Consider the following 15,752-nt stretch of genomic DNA (forward strand, 5'->3'; position numbering starts at 1 on the left):
TTACTATGGTAACCAATGACGCTTTACAATAAAAACGGTAATCCACAGTCAGTTCTCTTCATATTTTATCTATTCTTATTATTATTATAACATTTGCATGATATACAATCACATAAACATATATCTGCATATATCTCTAGATCTATCTTGTATTTTTAATTGGACTGTGTTTTATGTTTTTAAACTATTTAATATTGTAGAAACATATCAGTATACTATAAGATTTATTTCAACATACGATATTATACTGTATATCCTGGTTTTAAATTGTCATATATATATATATATATATATATATATATATAAAATCTGTTTAAACGATAATATGACCTGTTACTATGACCCGGTAGTCGTTACCTTAAGTCGACTCTCCCGGCTATTTAACAGGGAGTCTATCACTTTTAACTATTTGTACAACACCTGAGGAAGAGACCTGTCCGGTCTCAAAAACATTTATATTGCTTGTATCTTGTACGTAATAAAAACCCGTTGTTACTCACCTTGTCTTGTTGACCGAGTAGAATGAACCAATTCAACACCGGCTGCGCCCGAGGAAACAGCTGCTTTTTCCTATGCTTCCTTCCCAATTAAATATCGAGACTGTTCCAGTCTTCGAATCGGATCTCTGGCTGCACCCAAATCCAAGCCTACAAATTACCAAGGACTACTGAACCACACGCTTTTGGATGTTATGCTCCCAGCAAAACGACTCAAGGTTAGCATAACCTGTATCTCCTATTACCAAGCATTTACTGTTTCATGCACTATGTGCGCTTTGTCTTTTTCCTTTTACCCTACCATAAAGAGAAGACTTCATGAGAGCAAATACAGAGGGTTCACCACAAGGTACATTAACCAGCCCCAAAAATAGAAAGGCCAGATTAGACTTTGTTAAACAACATCTAAAGAAGCCAGCCCAGTTCTGGAACAGCATTCTTTTGACAGATGAAACTAAGATCAACCTGTACCAGAATGAAGGGAGGATAAAAGTATGGAGACGGCTAGGAACCGGCCATGATCCAAAGCACACTACATCGCTGCATCTGAATAAATAAACAGAGCAGGGAGCCATTAAATCTCCCTGCTGTGAGCTCCGAGAGGTAGCTGAGGGCATCCCTGCTCGAATGGGTGAGATCAATATAAGTATCGATCTCACCCGTTTAACCCCTCAGATCCTGCGCTCAATAGCGAGTGCCGCATCTGAGTTGTTTTGGAGAGAGGGAGCTCCCTCTCTCTTCCACAGACACCCGGCGATAAGATTGCTGAGTGACTGTCTTCTATGGCAGCCAGGGGGGCCTAATAAAGGCAGTAGTGAATGCCAGAGGCAAGGCCTAGCAGATGCCTGTCCGTTTTAAACGGAGAGGCAGTAATACACTGCAATACAAAAGTATTGCATTGTATTTTAAAAGTAATCGGATGATCGCATATTAAAGTCCCCTAGTGGGACTAGTAAGAAAGTAAAAAAAAGTTTCATAAAGTGAATTGAAAAAAATGTGAAAAAAAAATGAAAAACCCACTTTTTCCCTTTACAAAATGCTTTACTATTAAAAAAACAAAATAAAGTAACAACATATTTGGTATCGCTGCATCCGTAACAACCCCAACTATAAAGCTATTACATTACTTATCGCACACAATGAAAGCCGTAAAAATAAAATGAAAAAGAATAGAAAATTTGCTGTTTTCTGTGAATCCTGCCTTAAAAAAAAATGTGATAAAAAGTGATCAAAAAGTTGCATCTACTCCAAAATGGTACCAATAAAGTCTACAAGTCATCCCAAAAAAAAAAAGCTGTCATACAGCTGCATCAGCGGAGCAATAAAAAAGTTATGGCTCTTCAAATATGGAGACACGAAAACAAATAATTTAAAAAAAAAAAAGTGTTTTTACTGTGTAAAAGTAGTAAAACATACCAAATCTATACAAAGTTGGTATAATTGGAATCATAACAACCCGCTGAATAAAGTTATTGTGTTATTTATACCACACGGTAAACGGCATAGATTTAGGATGCAAAAAAGAGTGGCAACATTTCAGTTTTTTTTCTATTCCCCCCCCCAAAAAAAGGTAATAAAAGTTCATCAATAAATTATATGTACCCAAAATGATGCTATTAAAAAATGCAACTTGTCCCGCAAAAAACAACACCTTATACAGCTATGTCGACACAAAAATAAAAAAGTTATAGCTCTTGGAATGTGACGATGGAAAAACTTAAAAAATAGCTTGGTCATTTAGGTTTAAAATAGGCTGGTCATTAAAGGGTTAAGAGAAACCTTAATGCAGAAAGACCCACAAACAAGCAACAACTGAAGACAGCTGCAGTAAAGGCCTGACAAAGCATCACAAAGGAGGAAACCCAGCGTTGATTGGTCTTCGGGCCAAGGGCGGCAGTATTTCTCAAACAGCGCAGTTTGTGAACAGTTTGCGTGCCGCTGTGGTGCTGCGGTGGTGAAGGTGTATCCTGAGTTGACAAATGACACCATTGGGAATAACTGATATGGAAACTGCAACGTGAGAGGTGAAAGTCGGCTACGAAGGTGTGCGAGGGCCGAACAACATGCTACAGTGGAGCAGCTCCCCATGAAAATCAACCAGGGGGCTACCAAATGTGTGTCTAAAACAACCGTTCAGTGAATCCTACTGCGTATGGGACTCCGAACCTGAGGGATGGTCACTGCTCCTATGCTAACAAAGGTGCATTGGAAAAAAAGGCCTCAATTTTCACGGCAGTATCAGATTTGGATGACCGATGATTGGCAAAGGGTTGCATTCTCCGATGAGTCACGTTTTCTGCTTCATCGTATGGATGGACGTTGGCGTGTCAGGCGAGAAACAGAGAACAAACACCCTGCAACCATTGCTGGAAGAACACGAGCTGGTGGTGGCAGCGTTATGGTCTGGGGATTTTTTTTCATGGCATTCTCTGGGCCCACTCGTCCATGTGGAAGGCACTCTGAACCAATTTGGGTATGAATCCATCGTTGTAGATCATGTCCACCCATACATGCTGTTTGTTTTCCCTCGGGCAGATGGAATCTTCCAGCAAGACAATGTGACATGTGACGTGCCACACATTTAGAAATATCCGACAGTGGTTGGAAGAGCCCTACCAAAACTTCCAAGTACTTACCTGGCCCCCTAATTCGCCAGACATGAACCCAAATGAGCATCTACGGGACCACCTCGATCGGCTTGTTCGCTCTATGGATCTTCCCCCACACACCCTCCATCATATGTGGGATGCACTGCAGTCAGCATGGCTCCAGATGCCTGAGGCAACCTACCAGCACCTTATTGAGTCACTCCCAGCCCGTCTAGCTGCTGTCCTTGCAGCGGTTACTCTGGATATTAGCTGGTGGTCATAATAATGTGACTCGACTGTGTGTGTGTGTGTGTATATATATATATATATATATATATATATATATTATGTGAGCTGGCGTCCCCCTTTGGTTGCTGTATTGGGCAGTCACGCACACGGAAACAGGGTAAAACAGACACAGCGGGTACTTTTTATTTTCCCCAAACCAACAGATCCTTTTTGTACAGAGTTTGCGTCCACTGGGTAAAGCAACCAACAAAACAATATAACTTTGTTGAAAAACAATCTTTAAAGTTCTCACCTTGTAGCAGCCACCACCTGAGTGTGCAAATCCCCTTTGTTAGGTGCTTCGGTCATAGCAGTCTCCCTGGAGGAATAACAACCTCCTTCCTCCTCACTCTCTCTCTCTTCACACTGTCAGCTTCCCTTTTAATCAGGGCCAGCTGAGACTCAGAACCTCTAGAAATCAAAACCTGGAGTGGAGGTATGGGAATGGCCATCCCACCCAGAATCTCTACAGCCATTCCTAAATCCCGGACCCTGAAATCCAGCCTAAAAACTCCTGCTCACTAACTAACCTTGCTGAGCAACGAACTTCCCAGAGATTTACATCACTGAGATAAGAAATCTCAGTGGCACATACCTTATTGAGTCACTCCCAGCCCGTCTAGCTGCTGTCCTTGCAGCGGTTACTCTGGATATTAGCTGGTGGTCATAATAATGTGACTCGACTGTGTGTGTGTGTGTGTGTGTGTGTGTGTGTATATATATATATATATATATATTATGTGAGCTGGCGTCCCCCTTTGGTTGCTGTATTGGGCAGTCACGCACACGGAAACAGGGTAAAACAGACACAGCGGGTACTTTTTATTTTCCCCAAACCAACAGATCCTTTTTGTACAGAGTTTGCGTCCACTGGGTAAAGCAACCAACAAAACAATATAACTTTGTTGAAAAACAATCTTTAAAGTTCTCACCTTGTAGCAGCCACCACCTGAGTGTGCAAATCCCCTTTGTTAGGTGCTTCGGTCATAGCAGTCTCTCTGGAGGAATAACAACCTCCTTCCTCCTCACTCTCTCTCTCTTCACACTGTCAGCTTCCCTTTTAATCAGGGCCAGCTGAGACTCAGAACCTCTAGAAATCAAAACCTGGAGTGGAGGTATGGGAATGGCCATCCCACCCAGAATCTCTACAGCCATTCCTAAATCCCGGACCCTGAAATCCAGCCTAAAAACTCCTGCTCACTAACTAACCTTGCTGAGCAACGAACTTCCCAGAGATTTACATCACTGAGATAAGAAATCTCAGTGGCACATACCTACCCTCTACCAGTCTTCCTACCGACTGTTTACAATATATACATACATACATTACTAATTTTTCATTGATGTTGTCTCATGTATACAAATTATTTTCAAAATAAAGCTGTTATTATTGGGGGAAGTTGCGTCTAGGCATACATCTAGTATGACATAGCGGCCATACAGATGAATAGCTGTACATGTAATGCATGGATGCCCTGAGTCCGCACGAGCGGAAGCCGGTCCTGCTAGAGCGTTTCTCTGTTCTGACACATAGGCAGGAGTCCCAGCGAGAACGCCCCTCTATGACATCCATATGTCCTAGTAGGTCATATGGACAGGGATAGTCTTAGAACTATGCCGTTTCATTTTTCATTTGTAAAAAAGGCTTAGCCTGTGTAATAAACAATTATCATTGTGAGAATATGAACAGTCATCTCAGTAGCAAAGTGTTATGAATGCATTTGGGCTGTTATTTGTGCTGAAATAAATTTTAATTTGTGGTTTCATTTGTAGACTGCTTTTTTGTGGTTTTGGAACACCATCACTTTCTCAGCTGTTACATGACATACGAATGCTAGTAAAATGCACTTTTTAGCTTTTTCATATCATTTTCTCTGGACAGGACTGGCTTTACAGTACATTTTATGCTGGATGTACACAAGGGCTGAGGGTGGCAACAACATGTTCGCTACTCATACTAACCATTCCTGAACAAGGGTTCTTTGAAAAGATTTACAGACTCACAATAGAGGTTTTTCTTTGATATGCATCATCTAAATAATAAAACCAAGGGACTCTTCCACTGTATGTATATAAATACAAGGACTGGGGTGCTGAACAATGGCAGCAAGTGCTCAGCAATTAATTATTTTTTCAATAGGGAGTATGCTACTAAGGATTGCTTGCTGTCAACATTGAGGAAAGGTGGAGGTTTCCTGCAGGACTAGGGCTGTATTTCTGTAAATTGAATTAGTTATTTATTTAAAAAAAAATAATCATTAACATGTCTATCGATCCTGTGATTTCCACAATTCCAAAACGTTTGCTTCTTGGTGTTGCAATTTGAATTTTGAGGAATGTGCAAACAAACATTCCAAATAATATCAAGAAATAAAACTAGAGAATCATGTACTTGATTACCAATATTAGTTGCACAATTAAAGCATGTTAATAAACTGAACTTGATCTCTAGTCCAGAAATACTTTCAATTATTGCCAAAACATTCAGTATCTCAACAACCAATTATGCAATAGTCGCTCCTAAAGTGCAAAAGGGGTTTTCCTTCTTGTAGTTGGCAAAACACATAGACTTAAATTGACATTTTATTTCCAGTTATAAAAAAAGAACTAATACTTTCCTATGCTGGTCTTTTTATATCCAGAGTGGATTAACTGTAACTGCAGCTTAACACACTCATAAAGAAATAATACTAGCTAAACTTTATGTGGGAAATTCTTTTTTTTATTTCAAAACCATCTTTTTGCCAACATCTAAAACAGGGGTGGGGGACGTCCGGCCGTATAAGGCCCGCAAGATCATTTGGCCAGGCCCAATCTCAGACAGTGCTGCTGCCGCGTCTTTCGCTGCTTGGCTACGTCCGTCCTACTCACTCACATTTCGGAGCCTTGTATGGCTGAAGTCGGAGCATGCCGACCCGAGAGTGGACCAGTCTGGTCACCTGACCTGAGTCACTGACCACACGTCATTGAGGCCGGTGCGTGCCGGACCTGGAGTGGACCAGTCCAGACACCTGACCTGAGTCACCTGACGTGAGGTCAACTGACTCAGGTCAGATGACTGGACTGGCAGAAAAAAGGTTCCCCACCCCTGATATAGCCAATCAAGATGAACATAGTGCATCATAGAAAGGAGAAAAACCATAAATGCAATGTAAAGAAGGGATATTTCTTCAAGAGTTCAGGTTTTACAGTAATACAGGTTATTTATTCTAAGCATTATTTTAAAGAATAACATTCTAAATAATTAAATAAATTTACTAAGAAATACTATAGTTAAGCAAAATTCTGATAATATGCCAAAAACACCATCATAATAATAGAAAAATGACACTGTAAGAAATAGAATGCCTATCATTTTAACCAGGTATTGATTTTAACAATACCACTGAGACTGATGCAATGGTATGTTCTATCTATACAATATATGCATGTACTTGATTGTTCGGTACATGAGAAACATGAGAAAATATTGAACATGTACTGTGCATATGTATAACAATTTTTTAGTACTCACAGGCTTACCATCTGGACCAGGTTGTCCAGGGGAACCATGATGACCAGGCTGTCCAGAATCTCCCTATGAAAAGAAAGATATATTATTGCTTTATGTTACAGTACATAGTAAACTCAAAATTATAAAACATAAAAGAATTACCGATTGCAATTAAAGAGGTTGTAAAGAATTAGAAAAACATGGCTTCTTTCTTCTTAAAACAGTGCTAGACCTGTCTATGGGTTGTATCTGATATTGCAGCTCAGCTTCACTGAAGGGAATTGGGCTGAGTTGTAATGCCACACACAACCTGTAGACTAGTGTGACGCTGTATTTGGAATAAAGTAGCCATGTTATTCTATTCTTGGACAACCCTTTTAATATCATGCGTTTATACCTAAGTAAACCCTCATACGATATAAAGACGGTGGCTTGAAGCCCCAGTACATTTTAATAAAGCCAGCGCAGTAATGAGCTGTTATCACTCGGCAAAGTATCATCCTTCTAACACTCTATTCAGTATATAATCATGGTGGCTTAGTAGTTAGCCTTGCAGTGCTGGGGTCCTGGATTCAAATCCAACCAAGGACAACATCTGCATGGAGTTTATATGTGCTCCCTGTGTTTGTGTGACATAACCAATATAAACAGCCCATTCAGAAAATGCTGCTGCTTTGTGGGGATACAAATAGGAGAGACAGGACGTCAGGCAGAGCGTGATAGACAGTAAAACACGGAATACAGATGGATAGTGGATTAACCCCTTGGCGACATGCCACGTACTACCTCTGGCAGGGCTTTAAAGGGGACTGTCCGTATCCCAATATACTGCAATAAATTTTAAAAAAAAATTATAAAACATGCAAATTGCTGTTTTTTGGTCACCTTAGCTTTCCAAAAAAATGAAATAAAAAGTTATCAAAAAGTCACATATACATCAAAATGGTATCGGTGAAAACTACAGCTCGCTTTGCAAAAATTAAGCTCTCACATTACTATATTGACGGAAAAATAAAAAAGTTATGGCTCTCAGAACATGGCGACACAAAACATTTCTTTTTTTTATCGCAAATACTTGTTTTTTTTAAAAAGTGGTAAAACATAAAACATAACATATAAATTTGATATTGCCATAACTGTATCAACCTGTAGAATAAGGTGCACATGTAGTTTTTACCGCCTGATGAACGCCTTAAAAACAAAACCCCCCAAAAAATGGTGTAATTGCTGTTTCTTTCCCATTTCACCATACAAATATTTTTTTTCAGCTTCCCAGTACATTATGCAGTACAATAAATAGTGCCATAACAAACTACAACTTGTCCTGCAAATAACAAGCCCTCATACGGCTATGTCAACAAAAAAACAAAGAAGTTATGGCTTTTGGAAGGCGGGGAGGAAAAAATGAAAACATTCTAATTGGCGTGTCTCGTAGAGGTGAATGTCAGTGACTGTGTTTCATAGTGAGGAGAAGAATATAGATAGTATAGTTAGTTTTAAAAAAAATTGATAGAGAGATAGATTTTAGCAAGATATTGGAGCCGTTCAGTGTCAGCATGTTACATAGGCAGGCACAGGCAACCATTGATTTGAGTGATCTTCTCACTGGGTTACTAAACTATTCTTTGGGTCAACCACACAAATAACTAAGACTACGTGACAGGGTTTGAACTTACAAACCTTGCTGATGCAAAGAGGAGCAGCACCACCGCTTTTCATTAGAGGTTGCTCTTCTCACTGAGTTTTTAACCCCTTCCCGACATTTGCCGTACATGTACGTCATGGAAAGCATTGACTTCCCGCAAAATCCCGTACATGTACGTCAAATGTTTGGCACCGGCTCAGAAACTGAGTCGGTGCCATCATCACTGGATCTCAGCTGGATCTTACAGCTGACATCCGACTGTAACGGCGGGGACCGAAATTAGCTTCGATCCCAGCCATTAACCCCTTAAGTGCAGCGCTCAAACGCGATCGCTGCACTTAAGGTGTTTGCAGCTCATCGGAGCCCCAGCAATGAAATTGCCGGGGTTCCGGTGGCTGCAATGGCAACGGGAGGCCTAATACTGGCCTCCCGGTCTGCCTAGCACCGAAGCCGGTCAAGATCCGCCCGGCGGCGGAGCCTGATCGGCTTCCGTAGCTGCCGGCAAGATGGCGCCGGGTCAGGAGCTGATCCGGCGTCATCAGCGGTGGATGTCAGCTTTACTGTACAGCTGACATCCACCTGTAACGGCAGGAACCGGAGCTAGCTCCGATCCCTGCCATTAACCCCTTAGATGCAGCAATCGAAAGCGATTGCTGCATCATAGCGGTTACTAGCAGATCGCCAGCCCTGACAGGCAATCGGGACTGGCGACTGCTGTTATGGCAACAGGAGACACAATGGTCTCCTGCTCTGCCATTACGGAAGCCGATTTAGGAGGCGAGAGGCGAAGCCTAATCGGCTTGCTGTCAGTGAATGACTGACAGATCTAATACATTGCACTACATAGGAAGTGCAATGTATTAGAAAAAAAAAAATCTGACCGTTGGACCTTCAAGTCCCCTAGTGGGACTTGAAGAAAAGTGTAAAAAAAGTATAAAAAAGTGTAAAAAAAAGTGCAAAAAATAAAAGTTTGAAAACAATAAAAGTTTCAAGTAATGAAATAAAACACAATCCCCCTTTTACTCTTATCAAGTCCTTTATTATTGAAAAATAATAATAAACCATATGTATTTGGTATCGCCACGACCGTAACGACCTGAGGTATCAAAATATTGTATTATTTATTGCACGCGGTGAACAGCGTAAAAAAAACCGTAAAAAACGTTACCAGAGTTTCTGTTTTTTAGTCACTTTGCCCTACAAATATTAGAATAAAAAGTGATCAAAAAGTCGCACGTATCCAAAAATGGTACCTATAAAAACTATAGCTCGTCCCGCAAAAAACAAGCCCTCATACACCTCCGTCGACAAAAAAATTAAAACGTTATGGTTCTCACAACTTGGCGACAGAAAAAAAATACATTCTTTTTACAAAAGTAATTTTATTGTGAAAAAAGTTGTAAAACATAAAAAAATGCTATAAATTAGGTATCGCCAGAATCGTACTGACCCGCAGAATAAAGTTAACATGTAATTTATAACGCATGGTGAACGCTGTATAAAAAAACCGAAAAAAGCTGTGCCAGAATTGCGTTTTTTTGTTTACCTGGCATCCCAAAAAATAGGATAAAAGGTGATCAAAAAGTCACATGTACCCCAAAATGGTACCAATAATAACTACAGCTCATCCCGCAACAAACCAGCCCTCATACCGCTACGTCTATGAAAAATAAAATTAGTTATGGCTCCAATAAGTCAGGAAATAAAAAAATATGCAGTTGTGCCCGAGGGGAACATTTCTTCAGTTTGAAGAGGCGATTTATCAAGGACCTAAAATTAGGGAACCAGGAAAGGGAGGGCCCAAACATATCCGCTGGAAGCGACGGTGCCCGTATTATACCAAGACAACACTTCCCAGCAAAATTCCTCAAACTACAAAGGTGCGGAGTGTGGACCAAAAGGGGGATAAGAAATTACACCATTTATCAGTGCGACACTGGCCTGTGCGGAAAGGATTGCTTCACAGCGTAACACACATCTATGGATTATTTTATTTTTTTCATACCACCTGACTATGCCCCTTATATACTCCGCCCCGCTTACATGTACCCCCACATTATAAAACACCAGCAATACTCAAACAAATTTAGTACCAAGCAAAATCCGCTCTCCAAAAGCCAAATGGTGCTCCCTCGGCTCTGAACCCTACAGCATGCCCAAACAGCAGTTTCCTTCAACATATATGGCATCGTCATACCCGGGAGAACCCTTTTAACAATTTTTGGGGTGTGTGTCTCCAGTGTCATAAGCTTGGCATGACATATTTGCCACTGAATGGCATATCTAGGGAAAAATATAAATTTTTAATTTGCACCATCCGCAGTGCATTCATTTATGGAAAAGACCTGTGGGGTAAAAATCCTCACTACACCTCTTAATAAATGCCTTGAGGGGTGCAGTTTCCATAATGGGGTCACTTCTCAGGGGTTTCTTTTTATTATTTCACATCTGAGCCTCTGCAGTTGTGAACCAATACTTTGTAAATCGCCAAATTAGGCCTCCACTCCGCATGGTACTCTTCACTCCTGAGCCCTGTCATATGTCCAGGCAAAAGATTAGGGCCACATGTAGGGTGTTTCTAAAACTGGGAAACACCGCATAATAATTAGAGGGCTGTCTTGTTATGGTGGCACAAGCCGGGCACCACATATTGGCATATCTATGGAAGAAAATCCCATTTTCACTCTGCAACATCGAGTGAACACTAATTTCTACAAAACACCTGCAGGGTTAAAATGCTTACTACACCCCTTGGTAAATGCATTGAGGGGTGTCGTTTCCAAAATGGGGTCACTTCTGGGGGGTTTCCACTGTTTTGGGTCCACAGGCGCCCAGAAACCAATCCAGCAACATCTACACTCCAAATGGCGGTCCTTTCCTTCTGAGCCCTGCCGTTTGCCCAAACAGCAGTTTATGACCACATATGGGGTATTGCCGTTCTCGGGAGAAATTGCTTTACAAATTTTGGGTTCTTTTTTTCCTTTATTTGTTGAGAAAATGAAAAAATTTGCGCTAAAGCTACGTCTTATTGAAGAAAAAGGACTGTTTTTATTTTCACTGCCTAATTCTAATAAATTCTATGAAACGTCTGTGGGGTCAAAATTCTTACTACACCCCTAGATGAATTCCTCAAGAGGTGTAGTTTCCTAAATGGAGTCCCTTTTTGGGCGTTTTCATTGTTTTGTCCCCTCAGGGGCTTTGCAAATGTGACCTGGCCTCCGCAAACCATTCCTGCTAAATGTGATCTCAAAAAGCCAAATAGTGCTCTTTCCCTTCTAAGCCCTGCCGTGTGTCCAAACAGCCGTTTATTACCACATGTGGGGTATTGTTTTACTTGGGAGAAATTGCTTTACAAATTTTGTGGTGCTTTTTCTCCTTCAGTCCTTCTGGAAATGAGAAAAAATTAGCTAAACCTAGATTTTTTTTGAAAAAATGTAGATTATTATTTTCAGGGAATACTTCCAATAATTTCTGCAAAAAAACTGTGGGGTCAAATCGCTCACTATACCCCTAGATAATTTCCTCAGAGGGTGTAGTCTCCAAAATGGGGTCACTTGTGGGGGGTTTCCACTGTTTTATCCCCTCAGGGGCTTCGTAAATGTGACATGGCCTCCGCAAACCATTCCTGCTAAATGTGGACTCCAAAAGCCAAATGGCGCTCTTTCCCTTCTAAGCCCTGCCGTGTGTCCAAACAGCCGTTTATTACCACATGTGGGGTATTGTTTTACTCGGGAGAAATTGCTTTACAAATTTTACGGTGCTTTTTCTCCTTCAGTCCTTGTGGAAATGAGAATAAATTAGCTAAACCTACATTTTCTTTGAAAAAATTTAGATTATCATTTTCACAGCCTACTTCCAATAATTTATGCAAAAAACCTGTGGGTTCAAAACGCTCACTATACTCCTAGATAATTTCCTCAATGGGTGTAGTTTCCGAAATAGGGTCACTTGTGGGGGGTTTCCACTGTTTTGTCCCCTCAGGGGCTTTGTAAATGTGACATGGCCTCTCAAACCATTCCTGCTAAATTTGAGCTCCAAAAGCCAAACGGCGCTCTTTCCCTTCTAAGCCCTGCCGTGTGTCCAAATATCCATTTATTACCACATGTGGGGTAGTGTTTTACTCGGGAGAAATTGCTTTACAAATTTTGCGATGCTTTTTCTCCTTTAGTCCTTCTGGAAATGAGAAAAAATTAGCTAAACCTAGATTTTTTTTGAAAAAATGTAGATTATTATTTTCAGGGAATATTTCCAATAATTTCTGCAAAAAAACTGTGGGGTCAAATCGCTCACTATACCCCTAGATAATTTCCTCAATGGGTGTAGTCTCCAAAATGGGGTCACTTGTGGGGGGTTTCCACTGTTTTATCCCCTCAGGGGCTTCGTAAATGTGACATGGCCTCCGCAAACCATTCCTGCTAAATGTGGACTCCAAAAGCCAAATGGCGCTCTTTCCCTTCTAAGCCCTGCCGTGTGTCCAAACAGCCGTTTATTACCACATGTGGGGTATTGTTTTACTCGGGAGAAATTGCTTTACAAATTTTACGGTGCTTTTTCTCCTTTAGTCCTTGTGGAAATGAGAATAAATTAGCTAAACCTACATTTTCTTTGAAAAAATTTAGATTATCATTTTCACAGCCTACTTCCAATAATTTATGCAAAAAACCTGTGGGTTCAAAACGCTCACTATACCCCTAGATAATTTCCTCAATGGGTGTAGTTTCCGAAATAGGGTCACTTGTGGGGGGTTTCCACTGTTTTGTCCCCTCAGGGGCTTTGTAAATGTGACATGGCCTCTCAAACCATTCCTGCTAAATTTGAGCTCCAAAAGCCAAACGGCGCTCTTTCCCTTCTAAGCCCTGCCGTGTGTCCAAATATCCATTTATTACCACATGTGGGGTAGTGTTTTACTCGGGAGAAATTTCTTTACAAATTTTGCGATGCTTTTTCTCCTTTAGTCCTTGTGGAAATGAGAAAAAAAATCGCTAAACCTACATTTTCTTTGAAGAAATGTTGATTTTAATTTTCACGGCCTACTTCCAATAATTTCTGTAAAAAACCTGTGCGGTCAAAATGCTCACTACACCCCTAGATAATTTCCTTGAGGTGTCTAGTTTCCCAGATGGGGTCACTTTTGGGGGATTTTCACTGTTTTGGCACCGCAAGAGCCCTTTAAACCTGACATGGTGCCTAAAATATATTCTAACAAAAATAAGGCCCCAAAATCCACTAGGTGCTCCTTTGCTTCTGAGGCCGGTGCTTCATTCCAGTAGCACGCTACGGCCACATGTGGGATATTTCCTAAAACAGCAGAAACTGGGCAAAAAATATTGAGTTGCATTTCTCTGGTAAAACCTTCTGTGTTATAAAAAAAATTGTATTAGAAATTTATTTCTGCAAAAAAATATGAAATTTGTAAATTTCACCTCTACTTTGCTTTAATTCCTGTGAAATGTGTAAAGGGTTAAGACATTTTCTAAATGCTGTTTTGAATACTTTGAGGGGTGAAGTTTTTAAAATTGGGTGACTTTTTGGGGGTTTCTAATATATAAGGCCCTCAAAACCACTTCACAACTGAACTGGCCCCTGTAAAAATAGCCTTTTGAAATTTTATTGAAAATGTGAGAAATTGCTGCTAAAGTTCTAAGCCTTGTGAGGTCATAGAAAAATAAAAGGATGTTCAAAAAACGATGCCAATCTAAAGTAGACATATGGGGGATGTTAATTAGCAACAATTTTGTGTAGTATAACTGCCTGTCTTACAAGCAGATACATTTAAATTGAGAAAAATGCTAATTTTTGCAATTTTTCACTATATTTTCGTGTTTTTCACAATTAAATACTGAATGTATCGACCAAATTTTACCTCTATCTTAAAGTCCAATGTGTCACGAGAAAACAATCTCAGAATCGCCCGGATAGGTGAAAGCATTTCAACATTATTACCACATAAAGTGAAACATGTCAGATTTGAAAAATGAGGCTCTGTCAGGAAGGTCAAAAGTGGCTAAAGAGGGAAGGGGTTAAATTGCTCTTTGTATCAACCACACAAACAACAAAATAAATATTTCAGGCATATTTCAGAGTGTAAAACGGTCACATTATGCTTCGAAATATGCCTTGAAAACGTCTGCAAACAGCTTACCATTCTGTTCAATGGTTAAAAGGCGGGTAGTGCATACGAGGCATAATTTTACGCTGCTGTTTCGTAAAAATAAGTGCATTTTTGAGGCAGATTTTGAACAGTTCCTATGGACAATGACAAAAATGCTTTGAAGAAACACTTCAAAAATGTTTGTCAAATCTGCCTAAAAAAGCCTAGTTTTTAGAGTATTTTTCTGCTTTGTACAGATACCGTGTGAGCGTACCTTAAAGGTATGCAAGAGGATTTGAACTTACACACCTCGTTGAAGCAAGAGGAGCAACCACTCTTTTACTAGTGGCTTTTCCTCTAACTGGGTATTTAAATTGGTCAAATACTGTAACGTTAAGCAACGTCGCTATCCCCACTCAATCACTTTCCATGCACACCCAGTTCCCTTTGTGTCCCAGTACTATTAAACCAGATAAATCATAAGATAATGTAACCATACCTAATCATTAAAGATCCAGTGGGACTGTGCCATATTCAGGGAAATGTTCAAACTTTCCTGGAGGCTGGCAGCACTTCCAGGTTTCGTCAGTATCTACGTCTGGACTCAGATACAGTGGAATACAATGGTGGAGCAGGGAGCAGTCAGCTCCATGCTCTATCACTCACTCTGTGACTGCCGTGAGCAGCTTGGTGCGCAGGCGCGATGCAGTGATGTCATTATGCCTGCCTGCACCTTGCCGCACAAGGCACAAACCGAGTAGACCTACAGAGGCATCTCCTCCATCCGTCAATGGTACCGGGATAAGTGAATATTTGTTTTATTATTTTTAGAAGGCACTATGGAGGTATTACACTGTGTGGGGGCGGCACTATGGGGGCATTATACTGTGTGGGGGCACTATTGGGAATACTGTATGTGGGGTGCTATGGGGGAATTATACTGTGGGAGTGCACTATGGGGGAAGGCACTATTGTGGCTTTATACTGTGTGGGGAGGCACTATAGGGGCACGATACAGGGCTCTAAAGAGGCATAACAATGCGTGGGGGAACTTTTTGGACATAATACTGCATGGGACACTATCGGGGCATCATTCTGTGTGGGGCACAGGGGTATACACCAGGGGTCTCAAACTCGGCCTGGTAATTGG

At 40.7% G+C, this 15,752-nt stretch overlaps 1 protein-coding gene across 1 annotated transcript in view; it reads right to left on the minus strand.

Annotated features, from left to right (window-relative positions):
• COL21A1 (collagen type XXI alpha 1 chain) overlaps nt 1-15,752 on the minus strand; it is a 384,255-nt gene that overhangs the window by 176,691 nt on the left and 191,812 nt on the right. The window contains exon 10 of the mRNA XM_075864141.1: nt 6,888-6,950. Within this exon, the coding sequence (XP_075720256.1) occupies nt 6,888-6,950 (63 nt within the window). The remainder of the gene's footprint in view (nt 1-6,887; nt 6,951-15,752) is intronic.

Source organism: Rhinoderma darwinii, chromosome 4, assembly GCF_050947455.1.
Source record: "Rhinoderma darwinii isolate aRhiDar2 chromosome 4, aRhiDar2.hap1, whole genome shotgun sequence".
Lineage (NCBI taxonomy): Eukaryota > Metazoa > Chordata > Amphibia > Anura > Rhinodermatidae > Rhinoderma > Rhinoderma darwinii.